General features: G+C 43.8%; 1 protein-coding gene across 2 annotated transcripts in view; it reads right to left on the bottom strand.

Annotated features, from left to right (window-relative positions):
- LOC113963611 (neuronal PAS domain-containing protein 2-like) overlaps positions 1-20,046 on the bottom strand; it is an 88,105-nt gene extending 68,059 nt beyond the window's left edge. For both annotated transcript variants that reach the window (XM_027674924.1, XM_027674923.1), the window contains exon 1: positions 19,033-20,046. In XM_027674924.1, the coding sequence (XP_027530725.1) occupies positions 19,033-19,346 (314 nt within the window). In that variant the 5' untranslated portion in view covers positions 19,347-20,046. The remainder of the gene's footprint in view (positions 1-19,032) is intronic.
- Between the last annotated feature and the right edge of the window lie 463 nt (positions 20,047-20,509).

Here is a 20,509-nt window from a genome sequence, read left to right as displayed (position 1 = left end):
TTTTTGCTTGAGATGTGCCAGCTGACAGTAAAGCTTCAGGCTAGCCCCCTTCTTCCTTTCTCTAGTTCTCCAGGATCTCAGAAGACCCCATTACTCCTGTTCACATGCACTTTTCATTGCCTTCCTAAACAAATCAAATTTCTCTTCTTTCCTCTTTCAGGCCTCAGACTCTTCACCTGGGCTAGCAAGTCTTCTCTTCCCCTCCAAAACTGTACTAGGACAACCATCTCTGATCAGCAGTTCAAGAGAAGTGAGTCTGTCCTTCTACTCCACTCTGGTGAAAGCCCACCAGAGGGAAGTACTGTGTCAAGGCCTGGGGCCCCCAACATAAGAAGGATGTGGACCTGTTGGAGTGAGTCGAGAGGAGGCCAGGAAGACGATCAGAGTGATGGAGGTTTAGAGAGTTGGGGTTGTTCAGCCTCTAGAAGGCTCCAGGGAGACCTTATAGCACCTTCCAGTGACAAGAGGGTGAGACTTTTCACAACGGCATGAAGTGATGGGACGAGCAGGAATAGCTTTAAACTGAAAGAGGGCAGGTTTAGATTAGATATTCAAAAGAAATACTTTACTGTGAAAGTCGTGAGGCACTGGAACAGGTTGCCCAGAGAAGTTGTGGATACCCCATCCCTGGAAGCTTTCAAGGTCAACTTGGATGGTGCTTTGAGCAGCCTGGTCTAGTGGAAGGTGTCCCTGCTCATGGTGGGGGGCTGGAACTAGATGATCCTGAAGGTCCATTCCAGCTGAAACCACTCTATGATTCTATGATCTGAAGGAAAAAAAAGAAGACTTTGTCTTGTTTAAAAACCCCTTAATTTGTTTATACAATAACCCATTATTTTATTATTCTTTCAGACATATGCCCTGGCATTTAGCTTGTCCTCTGCTTGGATGGCCCTATCAGACACAGGGAGAAAAATAATGCATTAAACATTCAGGATCGGAACTGCAAAAGCACAAGGTGGGGACTCAGGAGTAAGGAAATCTCTGAAATCACTTTGAGTTCACTCTTCAAAAATTATCAGACTGTCAGACTGAGCATGTCCCTTTGACTTTTCTTGCATTTTAAAAACCTAACCAAAGAGCATTAGCATTCTACTGCTATGTATTTACAGTATAAACTACAAATGAGAACAGTGAGTGCATCTCAGAAGTGGTGGTCTTTCTTTAGAGAGTTGATATCCTATACAGCTAAGTGCTGCCTTAAGACCAATGAAAACTATGTAGGGTGATTTACAGTCTATTTGGAGGTAAAAAAGTGCATTTAATACTTTCATTTCCTTGTCCTATTCTAATTTTTTTTCATACCCAGGCTGGAGTCCAGGAAAAATGAAAGTTTTGCAGATATGTTTATTGATTTTTGCATTGTGATTTAATAATGTGCATCATCTGGTACTTACTTGTACATTTAAAAAACCCAATAAGGAAAGATGTTGAGGCGATGTTCTAAAATAAGTATATGCTATTAGACTGTAGTGCTTTTTTCCCTCAATTTTCTAGATTTTTCTGTTTCCTTTCCAGGAGTTTTAATTCCGCTGGGGCATATCATAAAGTCCTTACTCAGACAAAACTACTTTTCTATTTACTTTGTTTAGGTTGAAAACTGCATGAGGCAGTAATATCCTTAAGACAAGTATTTTCTCATTATTTAGGTCAGCAAAGTTAAATTGTTTTTTGACACAGTAACTATTGAATAAAATAATATTAAGGTCACCAGTCCTTTTCTGGCAAGAATTTTCTTAAAAATCAATGGATGGCTCCAGATTAGTTGTCACAGTGTTTATACAGATTTTATGAATGATGGCTCACAGGCACTCCATTTTTTGTACTGCTTGTTTTTAAAAAATACAGTCTCAATCCTGCATGGAGACCACCCTTGTGGTTTCCACATTCTCATCAATTCTGTTCAGACAATCAAGCACTTTGGAAGCGACATTTTCATTTATTATTTTCCTTTTTGCACTTTTTCCTTTGAATTTCCCCTTGTGTTTGCCTTTCCCTCCATATTTATGCCTTCATCTCAGGATCTTGGGCAATGGCCTGCTGGCCTACACCAGTGTCCAGGAAATAAGCTGGGAAAGTGTTCGGCATTTGATCATCACCATGCCCTGTGACATTTCACATCTTTGTTTCTAATTGTAATTTCAATGGTCCTGTAAATACTGATGAAATTTATAACATGCCAGGAGGGCACTCTCAAATTAAGCTGTTTTCTTTTGTATTAAAGAGCAGTCATAGAACATTAACCATGAGACATCAACAAAATAGACTGAGAGTTTAACACAAGTTTGATGACCTAGAGTTGGAATTCAGTGCCCTTTCTCCTAGGAGAGCTACTTTATTACTCTGCACATAGTTTCAGTTCATTCCTTGGGTCTACTTGTAATATGCAATCACTGTGATTAAAGAGGTCAGAATCTCTCCCTGTTGACAAAAGATTATTTTAACACTTAAGGTTTCCTTTGTGCTGCTTTTGCTTTGACTAGTGAGCACTTCATCAGGTGAGTCATCCCCTTTCACTGGGACTAATCTTCCACAGCTTGATCTTTTAGGATTTATGGCCATGCATGTGTATACTCCATTAGGCTACACCACTGAAGTGAAGGACACTGCTTTGGAATAATGAAGTATTCACTGTGAGCAAGGAATATGAGACCGGGGCTAGAAACACACTGCGAGCATGCTGGCAAAGGAGACAATTCTCTGAAAAGTAATCTGAGGTGGGTAATTTTCTCTAGAAGTTACAATCCAGAGGGAAAGACTTGTTGCATAAATCCACAAGGGACTGGGACTTTATATTCCTATCTTAGAGATGGCCCTAAGCACAGCTCACAGTAAGGCACTAAAGTAGCAGAGGAAGGTAGGGTTTCAAGCCTCCCTTCTACCCTGCACTTCCTTGGGGATGTGGATTTCACCCTCTTGGTGAACAAGCAGTTCAGGCTCTGCATCTTGAATGCTCAAGGCCACGAAGAGTGGGCCAGCCAAGTGCCTTATGGCCACCAAACAGAGGAGGTCGATCATCCGGCTTTTCCTGTGCCGTTCATCCTTACTGCTGGTCTGTGCTCCTTGTGTGAGCTGGTTCAATTCTGTAATTTGGCAAAAAACACAGCCACCCTTTCCTTTTTTTATTTTCTGGTGTAGACAACTGACAGGACTTCAGCAGAAGCCTCACTAGGTTGGATAGCAAAAGGCAACTGGTAGAAGTGCATAGCTAGGGGCAGGGAACAAGGGCTGGAAAGCTGGCATTTGTAAATGGGACCGGTCATCCACCACTAAAGTGCACTTGGTAGGGTGAACTTATTTAAGTTGCAGTCTGTTGTGAAACCTCATCTTTCAAGCTTCAGTAGACCTGACTGTGAATCCTCTCAGTTGATCATAGGAACTTCCCTGCATAGCCTCGCAGTGGGCCCAATTTGGGTTTGTTTAGTCTTGAGAAGAGGACACTCAGGGAGGTCTCTGAGATTTCTACAATGACCTGAAAAGAGGTTGCAGTGTAGGGACTGGTTTCTTGTACTGTGCCTTCACTGAAAGGACCAGGGGAAACAGCCTTAGGCTGAGACAAGGGAGATTCAGATTAGACATTAGAAAAAAGGTTTTCGCTGTTAGGGTGGTCAGGCATTGGAATAGGTTGTCCAGGGAGACGGTGGAGTCACCATCCCTGGAGGTGTTCAAGAGGTGTCTGGACCTGGATGGTTTAATGGTTTAGGGGTTACAGTGATAATACTGGGTTGACAGTTGAACTTGATGGTCTTAAAGGTCTCTTCCAACCTTGATGATTCTATGATTCAATTGGGTCAATTTGTGTCAATTTTGCCATGAAAAATTAGAAATTGAACTTGAGAAGAAAACCATCACCCTTCCCAGGTGATGCCTCAGAGCTTTTTTTGATTTTTCAATTTTTATAGATTTTAGAAGTAGATGTGTAGTGAATGTACATTTTAATGTAGCTGTATTATATCCCTTATCCTGTAGCATAATGTTTACACATACCCAACCCTACTACTCCATCTCATATCAATCCCTCAAAATTCCATTAGCGTGTTTAGTCTTCTTTTCAAGGTAGAATTGTAGAAAAACACCTAAGGCCTGGACCAGAAGATACCACACAGACACAGCGACCTTCAAGCCCATAACTTTGGAGGAACTCCAAGGACTGTATGTGCTGCGAAGAAGATGAAGATGAAGAAGAAGGGGTCCCAAACACTCCCAGACCTGGAACAGGTTGTCCAGAGAAGTTGTGGCTGCCCTGTCCCTGTAACTGTTAGAGGCCAGGCTGGATGGGGCTTTGCTCAGACTGGTCTAGTGGAAGGTGTCTCTGCCCATGACAAAGAGGTTGGCACTAGATGACCTTTAAGGTCCCTTTCAACCCATAACGTTCTGTGATACTACGATCCTAGGTTGCAAAACCAACTTAAACTAAATACCTATCAAAACAAAAATAAAATAATCAATTTTATTTCTTGTCAAACCTTCTTTTATTTCTTGTCAAGTCTTCCTTTCATCTCATGCTATGAACCAAAGAAATGCTGGAGTTTTTCTCTCAGATTTTGAGCACTGCATTACTATGACAACAATGTATTTACTGTAGCTGTAATAGATGGACTTCAGATGTTAACTGGATCCCTCAGAAGTCCATGGGGGAGCTTTTGGTCTCCATATACCAGGATAAATGAAAGAATGACTCTCTTCTGAAGAGCTACCTAACAGGTAACTTTCATTTGCTTTCAATTTCTGCCTGCTGTTTCAGCCAAGGCCACTGCCTTCCATCAGTTTAAATCTACTATTTTAATTATATGGAAAACCAGGTCAAACTTTATTCACCACTTTGCCTTGCTTTTTGCTGACTGAAGCCAGTAATCTGGCAAGCTAATGCATCAATCTGACAGGATGTGATGTATGGACACCACAAAGGTTTTTATTGTTACTGTTTATATTATTACTTTTACTGTTTATATTATTCTACTTTTCAGAGCTTTTCAGCCTTGCACAGCAGAGAGAAATGTGTAAAGCTTTGTTCTTAAACAGCTCACAACTATAGGATGCTATTTTGCATACTTACAGGCTTGAAGCATAAAAATATGTGATAGAAACAAGACCTATTACTGTCCTGAAGACATTGATGCATGAGAGTAATCAAGTCACTTCAACAATAAATATAACTTCAAACTTAAGCACAAGTGTTAATACCTTGTTGAATCAAAAGTATAATACAAAACAGCACATGCAATTCCAGCTCAGGAAGCAAGATCACAGCAAGATTCTTAATGTCTGTGTTTCTTTGGCTTAAGGACTATCCACAGAGACAATGAAAGCACTTTTGCACAAGGTTTTGTAGAGAGAGTAAATTACAAATATACGTTAAAAATTTCACTAATGCTTGTCAGTCTGCTTCTAAAAGATGTAATTAGAAGATAAAAAACTAGTTAGAAAGTCTGTTTGATCTCAAGAGTTTGTTTACATACTGACAATTTTGAAATAATCTGTATCAGAAAGAACAGCTGAAGCTTTATATAGTTATACAACAGGCATTTTCTAAGATATAAAAATGGTGCACAGTTCTTTAAAATGAAAATTTTATCACTAAAGTAGTCATAAAAATGAGTAGCTATTAGTAAAAAAAAAATCTTTAATAATCTATTTAAACCAAATAGAATTTTTAATTTAAAATCTGAAAAAACTGATTTAATCATACCAAAACAAATGTCATAGCAGCAGAAACACATGAAAACAAACAAGAAAGTTTGTAGGAAATATGGATTTTACTCAGGGCTAGCCTCATCAGGAGGTCCCTCAGCTCTTGCCTTTTCTCGGGAGTGGTCTGGGGATAGCATGTCGGGGGAAGGCCAGGAAGCCTTGCTTGGTTTTCCACTTTCAAGAACCTTTCTTAGTTACACAGAACACTTCCATGATCAAACCACTTGGGCTGAAATTCTGCAGTCTGGTGTCTGCCTGGAAATTTTAATTATTCCTGTTTTCAGCCAAAAGATTTAAGAAGTAGAGAAGATACATTCCTGAGAAAAGTTAGTCTTTGCTTTGCAGGTATGTGGGCTTCTTGCAACAAGGATGTCCCCATTTAAAATCTTCCTGGATTTGCCAAAGTTTAATAAAACTGAAGCTTTTACCCTACTACATGGAGAGTAATGTTGTTATTTCAGAATTAGTTTGGACCAGGATAAGCTAAGCATTGCTGGCACAGAAGTGGTCGCATCTGATCATAGTGTGAGCACTAAACCATTAAGTACTGAACAATAATGAATATGCAGGAAGTGAGTAAAAATTACACAGGCAGACTTAATCATATCATTTCCTCATTTTTGAGCGCTCAACTTTTCATCCATAGCAGTTAGCATTTAATGCAGTTTCTGTGAGCGTGTGACTTTGCTAGATATTTCAAAAAACTGAAAACCTCACTACTTAGCATTGTTGTGACATCTCCAAAATATCAGCAGCCTTCTAGTCACTTCGGCTAACAAGCTGTGTCAGCTGGAGTGGTCACAGGGTCCTGCTGTAGGCAGGGACAATGGGCAGCAGTGAGAGGTAGGGATAAGATGCTCTCCTGTTGGGCTTTGAGGCAGCAGAGGAGCACCAAGTTTGCAAGCACCAGGATGCCCTCCCAGATGCTCACATGAACCAGCTGTCCCTGCCTCTCCCCCCTGACCTCCAGCTTGATGCTGCTTTCTGTACCTCAGACTCCTCACTCCAGTTCCACACTTCAGATGAGTATGTGCTCACCTCTATTTCTGGCTTTACAAGAAAGCAGCTACTTCCCAAGAAACTCTGAGCATCACCCCGTTTTCCAACTCCACTTGCAGACTTTTTACATTCTGAAGACCTGCTTGGCTTCTTCTCCATTCTCTTTCTCCCATGTTGCCATCCTGATCTCCCTGTTCCAGATTCAGCTTCATGCCCACTCCCTTCATGACACCTTCTTTTTCCAGTTGTCCACATCATCCCCTCCTTATCATAGCTTGTACTAGGAGTTTCTTTTCCATCTCTTCTTTTTCTCATTGCCATGGATTACAGTTCAAATTTCCTTGTCTTCTTTGCTCCTCATATACTGTCCATGTTTTTTCTCCTACTGGTCATCATTTCTGACTCCACCCACTCTCGGTGTTCACTCTCCTGCTGGCCCATTTTTTACCCCATGCACTATCTCCTTGCCTGACCTGTACAACTTCCTTCAGTCAGTCTCAGCCTTGCTTCTATTTCTTCACTCACCAGTTCCCCTCAATAAAAGCCCCAATGCCACTTCTCATCCAGAAATGGAAAAAGTTCATCAGTCACTGTAAAGTGGCTTAAACCCACACTGGTTACAAAGGATATCCTGTTTTCCTCCTTTAACTCCCTCTCACCCCTGAAACCTATGTGGCTGCAAAGTAACCGAGCTTAGAAAATGCAACAGCTGAAAATCAACACAAAGAAAAGGTTAAATTTCAGCACGATCGGCTTCCTGCTCTGGCATCTTGACGAGTGTCCAGATTTGGGACTAAGGCAAAATCACCCTCTGCACCAGCAGCAAAGACTTACATGGATGTCATGGTTTGACCTGGATGCCAGATGCCCACAAAAGCCACTCTATCACTCCCCTCCTCAGCTGGACAGTGGAGAGAACATATAACAAAAGGCTCATGAGTTAAGAGTGAGGAGAGATCACTCCCCATTTGCTGTCACAGGCAAAACAGACTGAGCTTGGGGAAATTAACTGAACTTATTGGTAGTCAAATCAGAGTAGGATACTAACAAGCAAAACAAATCTTAAAAACACCTTCCCCATGCTCCTCCCTCCTTCCTGGGCTAAACTTTATTCCAGATTCTCTACCTTCTACCCGCCAGTGGTGCAGGGAGACAGGGAATGGGAGCTATGGTCAGTTCATCACATGTTGTTTCTTCCACTGCTTCCTCCTCAGGGAGAGGAGTCCTTCCCCTGCTCCATGGGTTACTTCCACAGGAGACAGTTTGTGGAGGACTCTAATGTGAGCCCTTTCCATGGGCTACAGTTCTTCACAAACCACTCCAATGTAGGTTCTTGGAGTGCCAGTGTCAGAAAGTTATTTATTGACACCTCCTGACTCCAAGCCATTTCACAGCCTGGCAGTGTGCAGGAGGGTGTTCAGATTCACCACTGCAGGCTGACCTTTCTGCTTCCACAGACAGAATGGTCTCCAGCCTCTGTGATTCAAGACACCATGGATACTTCTGTTCGTTGGCTATCATTCATTAGATTTGGGAGATCAAGCTGTTTAAGCTCAAACTTCTTGGAGTGAAGAAAAAAATGTTGCACATTTTACATTATCTCTTGCAAATATGAAAGTTTGCTGCAATCTTCAGATACAATATTTATGAATTGGTCTTTCAGCCAAATCCACTTTTGCATAAGGATACACAGCTGCTGGTACCCAAAAGTATGAGAGTTCCCAAATATATCTTTGCCATTTTTAAAATCATTCTAAAGGCTTGAAAATAATACTTCTTTCATTGTAAGTGAAATCTCTAGTTCTGATGTTTCAAAGACAGTCTGAAATTAGCTGGGTTTTGTTTGTGTTTGTTTGTTTGTGCACAAGGATAATTGATTAAATCAGCACAAGCATAACTGATTATACACTCTAAGAAAACTACTGAAGAATTCAGTGGCAAAACCAGTAGCATTGTGAAGAGATATACCCAATTTTTATGCTTACATGTCCTACATAGAATCCCCTCTCAATTATACACTAGCAAACTTGGAATGTGTCATCACCTCCCACCACTGGATATCATAGATTTTGAATGAATGTAACCTGCATGTTTCGACACCTCTAAAGAAATTCTTTTAAGATGTCTCTTTAAGCTTTTTTCCACAAAAAGGGAAAATTTGCATAGCAGAATATTTAAATACTCACAACTTACCAAAAAAGTCAGCCCTCTTTCATTAACCAGTGCAATGACCCTCTAATAGTTTCACACTAAGAAAAAATATGCAGAGAAAAAACATGCAGAGAAATATGACAAGTCTAATGCCAATTAGGACTTTGAAAATATATATATTACAGACTGGTCAAACGGAATGTGAAATTCAAAGTTAAAAACTGAACTTATACCCTTCAGCCCTCAGAAAAATAATCTATTTTTAATGGAGCTAGAAAAGCTATCTTTATCAAATTTCTCATTCAGTCAACAACAATAAATCTATTGTTCAGATGTGGTTTAAACGGGTCTTTGGAAGAGGAGGGTTTTGAGAAAATCAAATAGAAATTGCATTAAAGAAGAAATGCTTCTTAAACTGTCATTACTCTGTATATATAGCCTGCAGTTTTTCATTCATTTTAGGTTTGCCAGAGTAACATGCAATTGGACACTGTGAAAAATTATTTGTAACCATTACAAGAAAAGAAAACGTGTCTTCTTGTTTAAGGGAGAATAAGCAAGTTCAGTGTTATGTCTTTTACTTTAAGAAGTATGTCTGCAGGGATCCAGATGCTGAGAAACAGTAAGCTGATGGCTTTAGTTTGAAATGCTACACTATACATTAAGAAGCCATACATCTACTATTTATTGAACATGCATGAATTAGGTCTTCTCAAAAAGAACACACATTTCAGTCAGACTTGCAAAAAAATAACAATATCTGGCGCTCTCAAAATGCTTTCCATTTGAAAAATGCAAACAATTAAGAGGTAGTAGGGGTGAACTGAGCCATTGTGCAGGACACAAACGGAGCCAGGACATCCAGGGAAAGCTCCAACGCCATCAGGTGTTGCACAGCCGGAAGCAAAGTGCCTGCTGCGATAAGGTACTGCCTGATGTAATCTAACCACAGAGATGGATCAACGCCCAAAAAAGCCATCACTGTAGCTCCTCTTACTGTCAATGGTATATTTAGCAGCCCAGAGTACTCTGCTTTGTGCCCCCCTCTGATACCTAGTTATGAATGGCACCCAGAATTGATCATATGCTACAATACTCTGCAAAGCTGCCCTAGTTTACGGATCAGAGAACTGATGCACAAAAAAGCACTATGTATGTGGTCTAAGCTCATAACATTGCACAGTAGAAGAATTACAAATAAAACCCATTTCTCTGGAGATTTTGTCACCCTCAACAAAACCCATTTTACACAGACTTCAAAATCTGGGTTTTTTTCTGACTGCAATACTATGCAAAATATTTATTTTATCAGTCCAAAACTTAACTTACTGCTGAAACCCTGCATCAATATTTCAGAGGAAATTCTAAGATTCTACCAAAAAGAGGAGGAAAGATTACAGACAGAAATATTGTGCAAACAAATCTCTGCCTGTATCACCAATCTTACAAACTGCTGCTTCGCCCTAAGACAAGTACCTTCAAATAAGCAACTGCACATATAAACAGTCTAAACAAGCTAAATTAAATTCCTGGAAACATGCATGATGTATATCAAGTTTTTACAGTGCTGTAGTCAGTGACGGTGAGGACAACAGAAGGATAACTGAAAAAGAGTGCGAGACAGTAAGAGGAGAGAAGAAAGGAAGAGAGAGCAAGGTAGAAAGCAGAAGGTCCTAAGATCTGACTGAAGTAAAAAGAAAAAAGATCCTATTGAAGGAAGCTAAAGATTCAAACCCAGAAATATAAAAGGTGAGAAAACAAGGTGAGATTAAAAAAAAATTAAATTAAAAAAAAAATCAAACCCAAAAAGTGACAAAGAAAGTTCAGACCTCTCAGAAACTCAAGTCAGTAATTCTTTGTCAGGCAAACACTCCTTGATTTCAGTGGGAGTTTTGCCTTAATGAGGACAGCAGGATAGGCACCAAATGCATCTTTATTTCTTATACTTGAATAACAGCAAGATCTAGCAAAATATTCTGTTGTTGAAAAAGACGATGCACTTTTGAAGAAACATGAATATTAGAGGCCAGGCAGTATAAATGTAATTGCTACAATGAGCTAAGTTCTATCAGTGTGCATCAGCTGACAATAAAGTCCTTTGTGCTGGAAAGAAAGAAAAAGATGAAAAAACTGACTTGTGTCACCCTACAAACAATCAAATTAAAGGTCCAGAATTATTCCAGAAAAGGTTTTATTGGTTTCAGTGACGACCCATAAACAAGCAAGATTCCTCAGTCCTTCTCATAAAAAAATTTAAATACATGACTGACTATGAATGACCTATTTATTTTTCATTAGTTTTGCTCTTGCTGAAATTGTTGGAAATGCATCCAGCTGGTTAACAGAACCATTGTTTGATTAGGCTGTTTACGTGAAACTGTCTTTAATATACTGAAAAGAAAGTATAAAATAAATAGATTGAAGAGTAAAATATTCTTCTTATCTTGGTAGCCAAAGATAAAACAAATCAAAACAACTCCACGTTTATATGATGAACAGGATGAAGATTCTGCCTAATCAAGGAGTGGTCTTAATGGTCCATGTAAAAATCATAAGGTGTTTTGCCCTTTATAAATCATAAATTAAAGGAACCCTCACTGGAATGTGGATATGTCTAATGCAAAGTCTCAAATTTAAAACCTTTTACTGTTTTAGATGTCAAAATCAGTAACAGACAAAATATCACAAGTAAAATCCAGAAAATTACCAATAAAAACACTAGGGTAGATATTTTGGGTGAAATCCAGGAATAATTGAAAAATATACCATCTCCAGCTGATCACATTCCACACAGTATTTATTATTGACTAGCTTTTGCAAGCAGACCATTCTAAGCCATGATACGGGAAATATGTCAATTCTCCATGAAGTATTAATGAGAGGTGTCCCACCCAAACCAATAAGTCTAGGACATGCTCAAAGTCAGATTTATTCAGCCGCTGGCTCAATCAGATAATCAGTAATTCTCAGGTTTAGCACGGTTACATCCACCTGTTGATTTAGAGATTACAGGTGGGACCTGCCTTATTAAAATAGTTCTGCAGTTTAAAAATTTGACACACCTAACAAAGGAATTGAGAGAAAAAGTCTGGTCTGCACACCAATGATAAAAGGATAATAAATAATCAAACTTAATTATTATTGTTTACAGGGCTAAAATTATGCTTGAAGATATTCATTGCCATCTGTAAGCCTGTTAAAGCTGATTACAATCTTCTTGTGCTGGTTTTCTTCCCAATGGTTGAACATTATTGTCTATTTTTAAAGGAAAAAAACCCAAAGCTGCTTGAATAATAAATTGTTTATCCCATGTAAGAACAAACCATAGTGATGAACTTTAAGAATGGTTCCCAAATTAGAATTGAGAGTGAAAAACAAGTACTTTCCTGTTCAAGGCTTTGTTTCTAATGTGTTTTTATTTTTAACTAGATTGAGTGCTGATTACAGAAAATTCAAGGCTACTCGGACATCAGGCTGCTCAATTGACTGAAAAGTTTGATGACTTCTCTAAAAAGTGAGGTCTGTGCATGAAATTAAATCAGTATAACTGGGCCCAGATAACTCGAGGGGAAGGAGGGGAAAAGGTTAATATTGCTTATTAAGTAATGTTAAATGAGATCAAACAAGACGTGCAGGATTCAGGAGGGCTCTTGGAGCTCCAGTTGTTTCCCCAGGCTGCTTATGCAACCTTGTTTGCGCAGACAGTGCAAGGGCCTGCCATTTTATTACATAAGGTAGCCCAAAAATATACAGCTAGGCAGTTGTGAGCTCCATTAATGCTGCACTGGAGTTTCTGTATCAGTTAGCATCTGGAAATTTGAAGAAATGATCAGAACTTAGGACATTACTGAGTTTGAGATTGGTGCTGGTGTTTTAACAGCAATAGATCTCATCCAAAAGCCAGCAAATACCATCAGCATGAGCTGTGTTTGAATACACTGTGCTTTGACCATTGCTTAGTGAACAGCAATACACAGTCTCTGCCTTAGCACAGCCATAGTAAGTGCAATCCATGGCTTCAAAATCTGCCTTTCAGATGATTAAGCAAATTGTCTGGTTTAGTAAACAGCAGTCAACACAACATTATTGTTTTAACCATAGTGCTTAAATGCAGTGGATAGCTGAAGAAATTTAATTTCCAATCCTCTCATTCTCGGTTCAAAATTTCAAAGCCTGGTCTTGTACAGATAGATAAAACTGTAGCCACAGCAACATTGTGTTAAGGAAGATGACTGCCTTGGCCCAAATCCTCTCCCTCACATCGGGCAGCAGTGAAGGCTGGGGAAGCCTGCATCAGCAGGGCAGGCATGTAGCAATTATGGTCTCCCAGTGGAGACTTCTTCAGCCAGGTATTTTATCTCAGTATTCAATGCCTTTTGGTGGGATTGCTTCCCTGAATGAACTGCTTTCTGAACCTACTTGAACCCAAGAAGATAAGGCTGTCTAATCTCGCCATGACTGCACAGCTCCATAATAGGACACCAGGGAGTGAGCTTGAGCACTGTATGCTGCCTTTTGGGGTACACAGAATCACATAACCATAGAATATCCTGAGTTGGAAGGGATCCACAAGGATCATCAAGTCCATCTCTTAGCCTGGCATAGGCAATCGCCAACCATATGAAATTTGACAAGGGCAAGTGCTGGATTCTGCACCTGGGACAGGGCAACCCTGGTTGTGTGTATAGACTGGGGAATGAGAGGCTGGATAGAAGCGCTGCAGAACGGGACCTGGGGATCCTGGTCAATGGTAAATTGAATACGAGTCAGCAGTGCCCTGGCAGCCAGGAGGGCCAACCATGTCCTGGGAGGCATCAGGCAAAGCATCACCAGCCAGCTGAGGGAGGTGATTGTCCTGCTCTGCTCCACACTGGTGCGGCCTCACCTTGAATATTGTGTGCAGTGGGAGCCACAATATAAGAAAGACTACAATTAGTCTTAGATTATAATTAAGCTATTAGGGAGTGTCCAAAGGAGGACCATGAGCATGGTGAAGGGTCTAGAGGGGGAAGAAAAGGTTGAGGGGAGACCTCATTGCAATTTTCAACATACAGTTCTGGCTCACACCCTTGCTCTTCTTTGGAGCACTTCACCTAGCTTCTCGCACTAGCCTGTTCCATGGCTGATGTGTCATAACAGAGCCAGCCCTGAACAGTGAAGGTACAAACCATCAGGAGCCTTTTGGCCTCGGGAGCCGAGGGGGGGCAAATGCTTGTCCACTTTGTTTTGCAGAGCAGACACTAGGAGACCACCTGGCTTAGCACCCTCTCTCAAGCCATGGTCAGACACAAGTGCAGAGGAATGAGTTACAAGAACAAGGCAAACCAATGGTGGTATTTCTTCAGCATACTCACCAAGCTTCTAAGAATGTGCAGCTCAAAACTTCCTAAGCCAGAGGCAGTGGTTTTAAGTTTAATAGCCCTTGATGGATTTCTCTTCCATGAACTCATCCAGTCACCTCATTAGCTGATGTAACCTCTCAGCATCCACATCCTGTGGTGAGCAGTTCAGCAGTCTGACCACACCATGTGAAGAGCCATCTCCCTCTGTGTTCATTCCGGCACCCAGTGCCTTCTGCTGCTGTTGCTATGATCAGTAATTTTGGCAGTTTGTCTTCTCCATGCTTTGCTTAATTTTACAGATTTCTGTTGCATCACTTTATCAGCGCTGTTAGTACTCGGACAGGAGTTACTCTGTTCCTCTGATCACCTTTGTTACATCCCTCTGAACCTCCTCCCTCGCCATTATACATCTTCGAGGTGGGGAAATCGACAGCCCGAGATACGGAAGATGTGGGCACACCATAGCTTCTACAGTGAAACAATGAGGATTCCTTTTTATTATTTTCCATCCTGTTGAAAATAATCTTAATGTTCTATTTCCCTTTGGTTTTTAATTCACATCTGCACATTGCATTGATTTTTTTTTTCTGAGTTGTCCATGGAAGACTTTATCAAAGCTTCTGCATCTACCATGACCTGTAGGAATTAATTTCTATGATTACAGATACACTGTTTCCATGAATTTTCAACCTGACGTGCATAGTACGTTTATCTCATATGAAGATACTCAAAGAGAAAGGGTGATTGAAATGTCCCAGTACATGATGCTCTGTCATGCAAGCACTTCTTGCAGGTTTTGGAATGACAGAGGTTTCATACCTGAACTTCCAAATTTCCATTCTGATCTCAAACGTACATACACATCCTCTAGATTTTTTCCCATATCATCGTTTCACTTTGCTCCCTAAGAACAGTGGTAAAACAGCTGAAAAACACCTTCTGTCATAATCAGGCCAGTAGCAGACTATCTGTTTTACACAAACTTGTGCCCAAGCAAGAGAAGGTTAGATAACCACCCTGTTCCCACCACTTAACGTGGTCAATTTTGTAGTATCTCGGAGCTCTGGGCATGCTACCTACCACAAAGACACAGGAAAAAGAGATGGTATTGCCTCAGAAAGCTTGTAGGCAAAGGAGGGGACAAGGAAGAGCTGGCAGGTACTGACAGGGTACTGGGCACAGTGTGTGGTAATACTATTTTCTAGTGACAAAGGTCCAAGCTTACCTAACTTTTGTGAGAGTTTTATTTTTCTGAAGTCACAGGTGAATTTTCAGACTGAAGCAGGATTGAAACAATTAGCATTGGGGATGCCTAAGACTATTCCTCCCAAATCTGGCAGGTAGCATGCAAGAAATGCTAATTTCTGCCATGGTCCTTGGATAAAGCAACAGAAATGTCTTTACCAAAGTGTAATTAAAAACATTTTGGCTGGACTGAGCTATACTTCATGGTTTGCCTTCAGGGGGAAGAAACACAGGAAGAGAAGCATAAAAAATGGTACCTACACCTCTATCCCCAAAATGTACATTGAATTTATGTGTATGAGGCCAAGAAAGCTGTGCCCCCATATCTCTCAATCTAATCTGCCAACATCCCTGAGCCACCACAAGATAAATGCAAGGAGTGGAGAATGAACCACGTCTGCAGTTTCCTCAGCTCCTTATTCAGAACACGAGCCTACACGACCACATCCCTTTTTACCGCCTTGTCTTTTCTGCCCTGCAACTCTTGTATTTCTGAATTCAGCTGGCAATATACTGGCATATATATTGTGTGGCCCACAGCATGTCACAATAAAGAGTAGTGGCTTTAGTCCCTCCCAAAAAAATGTGCAATACCAAAAGCACCACTACAAATCCACCACTCTCTATGCATTCTGCTTAAATGCTATTACATGATGTTTCCTTTGCAAACTTCAGTAGTCAGACTCATAAAATTATTCTACCAGATGATGCTGATTTCTGACTGAATTAAACCAGCTAAAATACAAATACTTTCATGGCCTTAGTCTACTTTTCCAATAACAAGTTTGAATAAGATCAGTGATCACCAGAAAGTTAAGCCAAATCTAGAAAAACTACTTTTTTTATACAGATAACAATCCCTCTACAAAATCTGCAATCGAAGTGCATCTGCCCTAAGAGCCTGAAAACAAAACTATAAACACAAATGGAAGTTCCTTAAATTAATCTAAGACAGAAAGAAAAGCAATTAAATGCACATAAGATGTATATTTAACTGTTTTTTTTATCAGTATGACATTTACCAATCCAGGAGAGGGGCAAAGCAGAGGCAGGGGCTGAAAAACACAGCAGGCAGTATTGGGACGAAGATGAGGAGGATGAAAAAGCAGTAGTACCATGCCCCAACCATTGAAAGACTGGAAACCACTGCTTTTGCTCAGATATCCTGTTCCTGTACACTACAAGTGTCAACTTTTTTCCTCCCACCATTGCTTCTCTTGGTCTGGGTTTACCACTTCTGTCCACAGTTCCTTGCACCTTGTTCCCAAGCTTTGTCATCTATGACCCCACCAAATCCTTTGTCTTAATTCAAAGTCTCTGCTCTTCAATTTCTCCATGTCTCCATCATCAATACTTCTTCTCAGTTCTAGTCCCACAATTTCTTGTCACCATGCATGTGAACTAAGCAATTTCCTTTTCCACCTTGCCTTGGCATCACTTGTACACTCTGCCACCAAAGACAGAGTCTTCAATGCTCCCTCCTTTACGGTGTTCACTGTAGCAGCAACATCTGGGAAGAATAACTGTGGGGGAAAGTCCACTCAGCCCTTCAGCCACCAACTGGAGTGCTCTCATCCTTCCCAGGGAGACAAGCAGTGATCAGCTCCTAACAACGCTGGGTGTTCAGCATGCCTTATGCTGAGAGCATTTTCAGCGAGTGCAATGGTCGAGCCCTCAACAAGCCCTCTACCAGGACCATGCAACCTGAGCCTTGTGACAAAATTAAAACTAAGAAAAATTCTGGAAGCTTCTAGAGGCTAAACATAAGGCACACCCCCATCACAAGACTGATCTCAAGCCAAGTATCTTTTCCCTGCTCCAAAACACAAAGCCACAAGAATTCAACAGTCTCAATGAAAGCGTTTCTCAACATAGCCAAAATACGCAGATTCACAGAAAAGATCAAGGTCTCCTAATGCAGGATGATGTATACCTGAACTACCTTCATCAGATATATGGCCAAAGAATACACTTCCCTCTAACCATGTTCTCAGAAATAGCTGAACCATTTCAAACGAAGCTTCCCAAAGACAGTCTGTCTTCAGCAGGCACTCAACTTGGAAAATGTCAGCCTAGGTTTAAGCTTAGCAAATGCATAAGCACCTGATAGCACAGCATTGTACTAGAAAGCACAAGGTAATTTTAGGAGTAGACAATGTTCCTGCATATGATAAAATAACAACTCCTTCAAATGCTCTAGCATGTTCCAGAGTAGAGATTTGGGCAAAAATCATAATTCTGCAAAGTATAGTCTTGGGTTCAACATGCAAGGCAACACCTTTATTAGTGAGGGAAAGAAATTTTAGGCAAGCCTACCGTCTCCAGGCTTTGGAGCAAGGTACAGAAGGGCTTTCAGCTTGGGGAATCACCCCGCTGTCACATACCTGCTTCAGGAAAGCCTTCCATTTTCACATGTTCAGTGAGACAGTGCACAGCTTGGCAATTCTGTTCTCCAAATATTCCTGCTTCCAGGCCATCTCTACAGAGCAACTATGTGTCCATATTCATCTACAGAAATGTATGCAGGATTGGGCCCTCAACCAGCTGACAGCTCTCAGAATCAGGTACAGATCAGAGGATGAGCTAGCTACGCCTGGACACTGTGAACACTAATTATTTAGTACCAGGAAAAAAACTAAAAACCACAGTTTGGCGCATTAACATCTCACACCAAGGTAAGAGAGAGATAATTTTCCACTTCAAGAGGCAGCCACTTGTTGAACTGAATGCTCAGGTTAGCTATGCCCACCTGAGGGATCCCTACAGCCCTTCTGGAGATTTAGTGCCATGAAAAGATCCAAGTTCCTCTGCTGGCTGTAACGCTTATAACCGCTAATTATTTCTGAGTCACTTGAGTGAAAGTAAGCTGCCATCCTGTAGACAGTTAAGGACTACAGAGCAAAGTTTCTGGATGAGCGTGCTTGTTAATTGACCAATCAGGCTAGTGACCATAATGGAAAACACTACAGAACAACTCTGTGTGACTCCAAGTGTTGCCGTTCAGCCGTGGATTTAATATTTACCCCCTTGCATACACGGAAGGAAACACACAGGAGCCCAGCTCAGGGCTGCTGCTGCAGCAGCAAGGCTCTCCCAGCACATGACACAGCCTCTGCTCCCACCAGGAGCCTTCGCCCATTCAAAAACCTCACTGGTCTTATTGGAAGTTTTCTTTGACCAAACACTGCCCGATCGCATCGCAGACCCTGTTCCAATCTAGCCTATATGAACCATCGAAGTCTAGAAACCTCCAACAATACCAAGACGAGACAGGGAGAAGAACAGCGGGGGGGCGGGGGGGAGCAAGTTATTTTTCCAAAAGGAAGGGCCCAGCCGGCCGGACCCCGGCAGCCCGGCCGGGACAGACACGGCGCACATACTGTGCTCCCCACGTAAACTTTCCCGTGGCAGAGACGATGCCACCCCGCACCACCGGGCGCGTCCGTCACCGCCGCGGTGCGTAGAGCGGAGGGGAGCTGGCCCCGGCCGCCGCCGCGGGGGGTCACGCGTGGGCGAGCATCCCGCGTGGGTGCCCGAGGCGGGTGTCGCGGGTGGGCGCCCCGCGGGGCGGAGGGAGGGGTCAGGGCCACAGGGCCGCCGTTACCTGGGGTGCCGGTGCTGCGGGAGCGCGGCGGGGAAGCCCCAGCCGCCGCCGCCGCCGCCGCTGCTGCTGCTGCTGCTGCTGCTGTCCGCGGTGGCCACCTGGGCGCGGGAATCGGCGCCGGTACTGGTGCCGGTGCCGCCGAGCTGGATGCCGCCGCTTTTCCGGTGCCTGCCGGTGCCGCTGCGGCAGCGGCCGCCCCTGCTCCAGCCGCGCAGGAGGCCGGCCTCGGAAGCCGGCAAACTCTTCCTCGCCGACGAGGAACCGGGGACGCTGTCCGCCTCCTGCCTGCCGCCGGTGCCGGTGCCGTGTCTCATGGTGCGCGGGGCCGCCGCATGCCGCGCTGCCGCCGCCCCGGGCGCCGCGGGACCCACGCGCGCCGGGGCCAGGGGCTCCGCCGGCACCGGGAGGCCGCCGGGAACCCGGGCTGCTGGGGGGGGAGGCGGAGGCCGGGGGGCGGGGGGGCTGCTGGCTGGGGCTCCCGCTGGGGCATTAAGTTGGACGCGCGGCCGGGAGAGGCAGGGCGGGGGCGGGGGCTGCGGGGCCGATAGTTCTCCGCGAAGTTGGAGCCCGGGGGGCGAGGTGGGGGCATCCTCTCCGCCGGCCCTTCATCGCCGCCCGCCGCCGCCTCCCCTCGCCTGCCCCCGCCGCCGGGCCACCGCCCCGCGCCCTCAGCCGGCGGCGCTGCGGGGGCGCGCCCCTCGTCCCGCGCCCATGGGCGCAGTCGCGGCCCCGGTGGCAGCGATCGCCGGCGCCGGCTCCTTTCGGCGCTCCCTTCTCCGGCGAGGAGCGGGAGGGTGGGGGTGGACGGGGGGGAGATCAGACCCGAGGCTGGTGCTCAAAATGGGTCAGGGAGGGGGAAAGGGACCCCGGCGTTCGGCGCCCCCCTCCCCGCGGTTGGCTCCGGGAGGGTCGGGCTGGGGCGGTGGGTAGCGAGAGGGCTGCGGAGGAGCTCTCCCGCCCCGGCTGCCTGTGCACAAGTGCAGGGAATGTTCCACTGACCTACATATTTTTCCAAACATACGTGACCTTTTTTTTCTCTCTCTCTCGTTCTGTGGGAGGAGACAGGCGAGGATCCAAGAAAAGGAGAAGCTGGAAAGAGAACGAAAGGGGAAGCGGGGAAAAAAATAAAAACCTCAACCAAAAAGGCAGCCCCGCATCAAGGATGGTTCCACACCGCCGCCGCGAGCAAACCCCGGCGTGCCCACGTTTATAAATGTCTGCAGCGACATCCCCGTACTGCACCGGCGGCCGCTCCAGTACCTGAGCCCGGGAGCCCCCGCGGTGCCGCCGGCCCCGCCGGGCAGGGCAAGCGTCCAGGTGCCTGGCCGCCGGCTCCCGGGGCGATCCGGCGGTACCCCAGCACGGCTCTGCTCGGCGGGCTGGGCACGGTCCCCCTGCTCGGCCCCGGCCCGGGGGGTGACCCTGCGCCCTGTCCGTGCCCGCTGCCCCGGCGGCGGGAGCCGGGACGGAGGGGGGC

This window comes from Neopelma chrysocephalum, unplaced genomic scaffold (genome assembly GCF_003984885.1).
Source record: "Neopelma chrysocephalum unplaced genomic scaffold, ASM398488v2 Primary Assembly neopelma1_25, whole genome shotgun sequence".
Lineage (NCBI taxonomy): Eukaryota > Metazoa > Chordata > Aves > Passeriformes > Pipridae > Neopelma > Neopelma chrysocephalum.
This window is presented reverse-complemented; position numbering and strand designations above follow the sequence as displayed.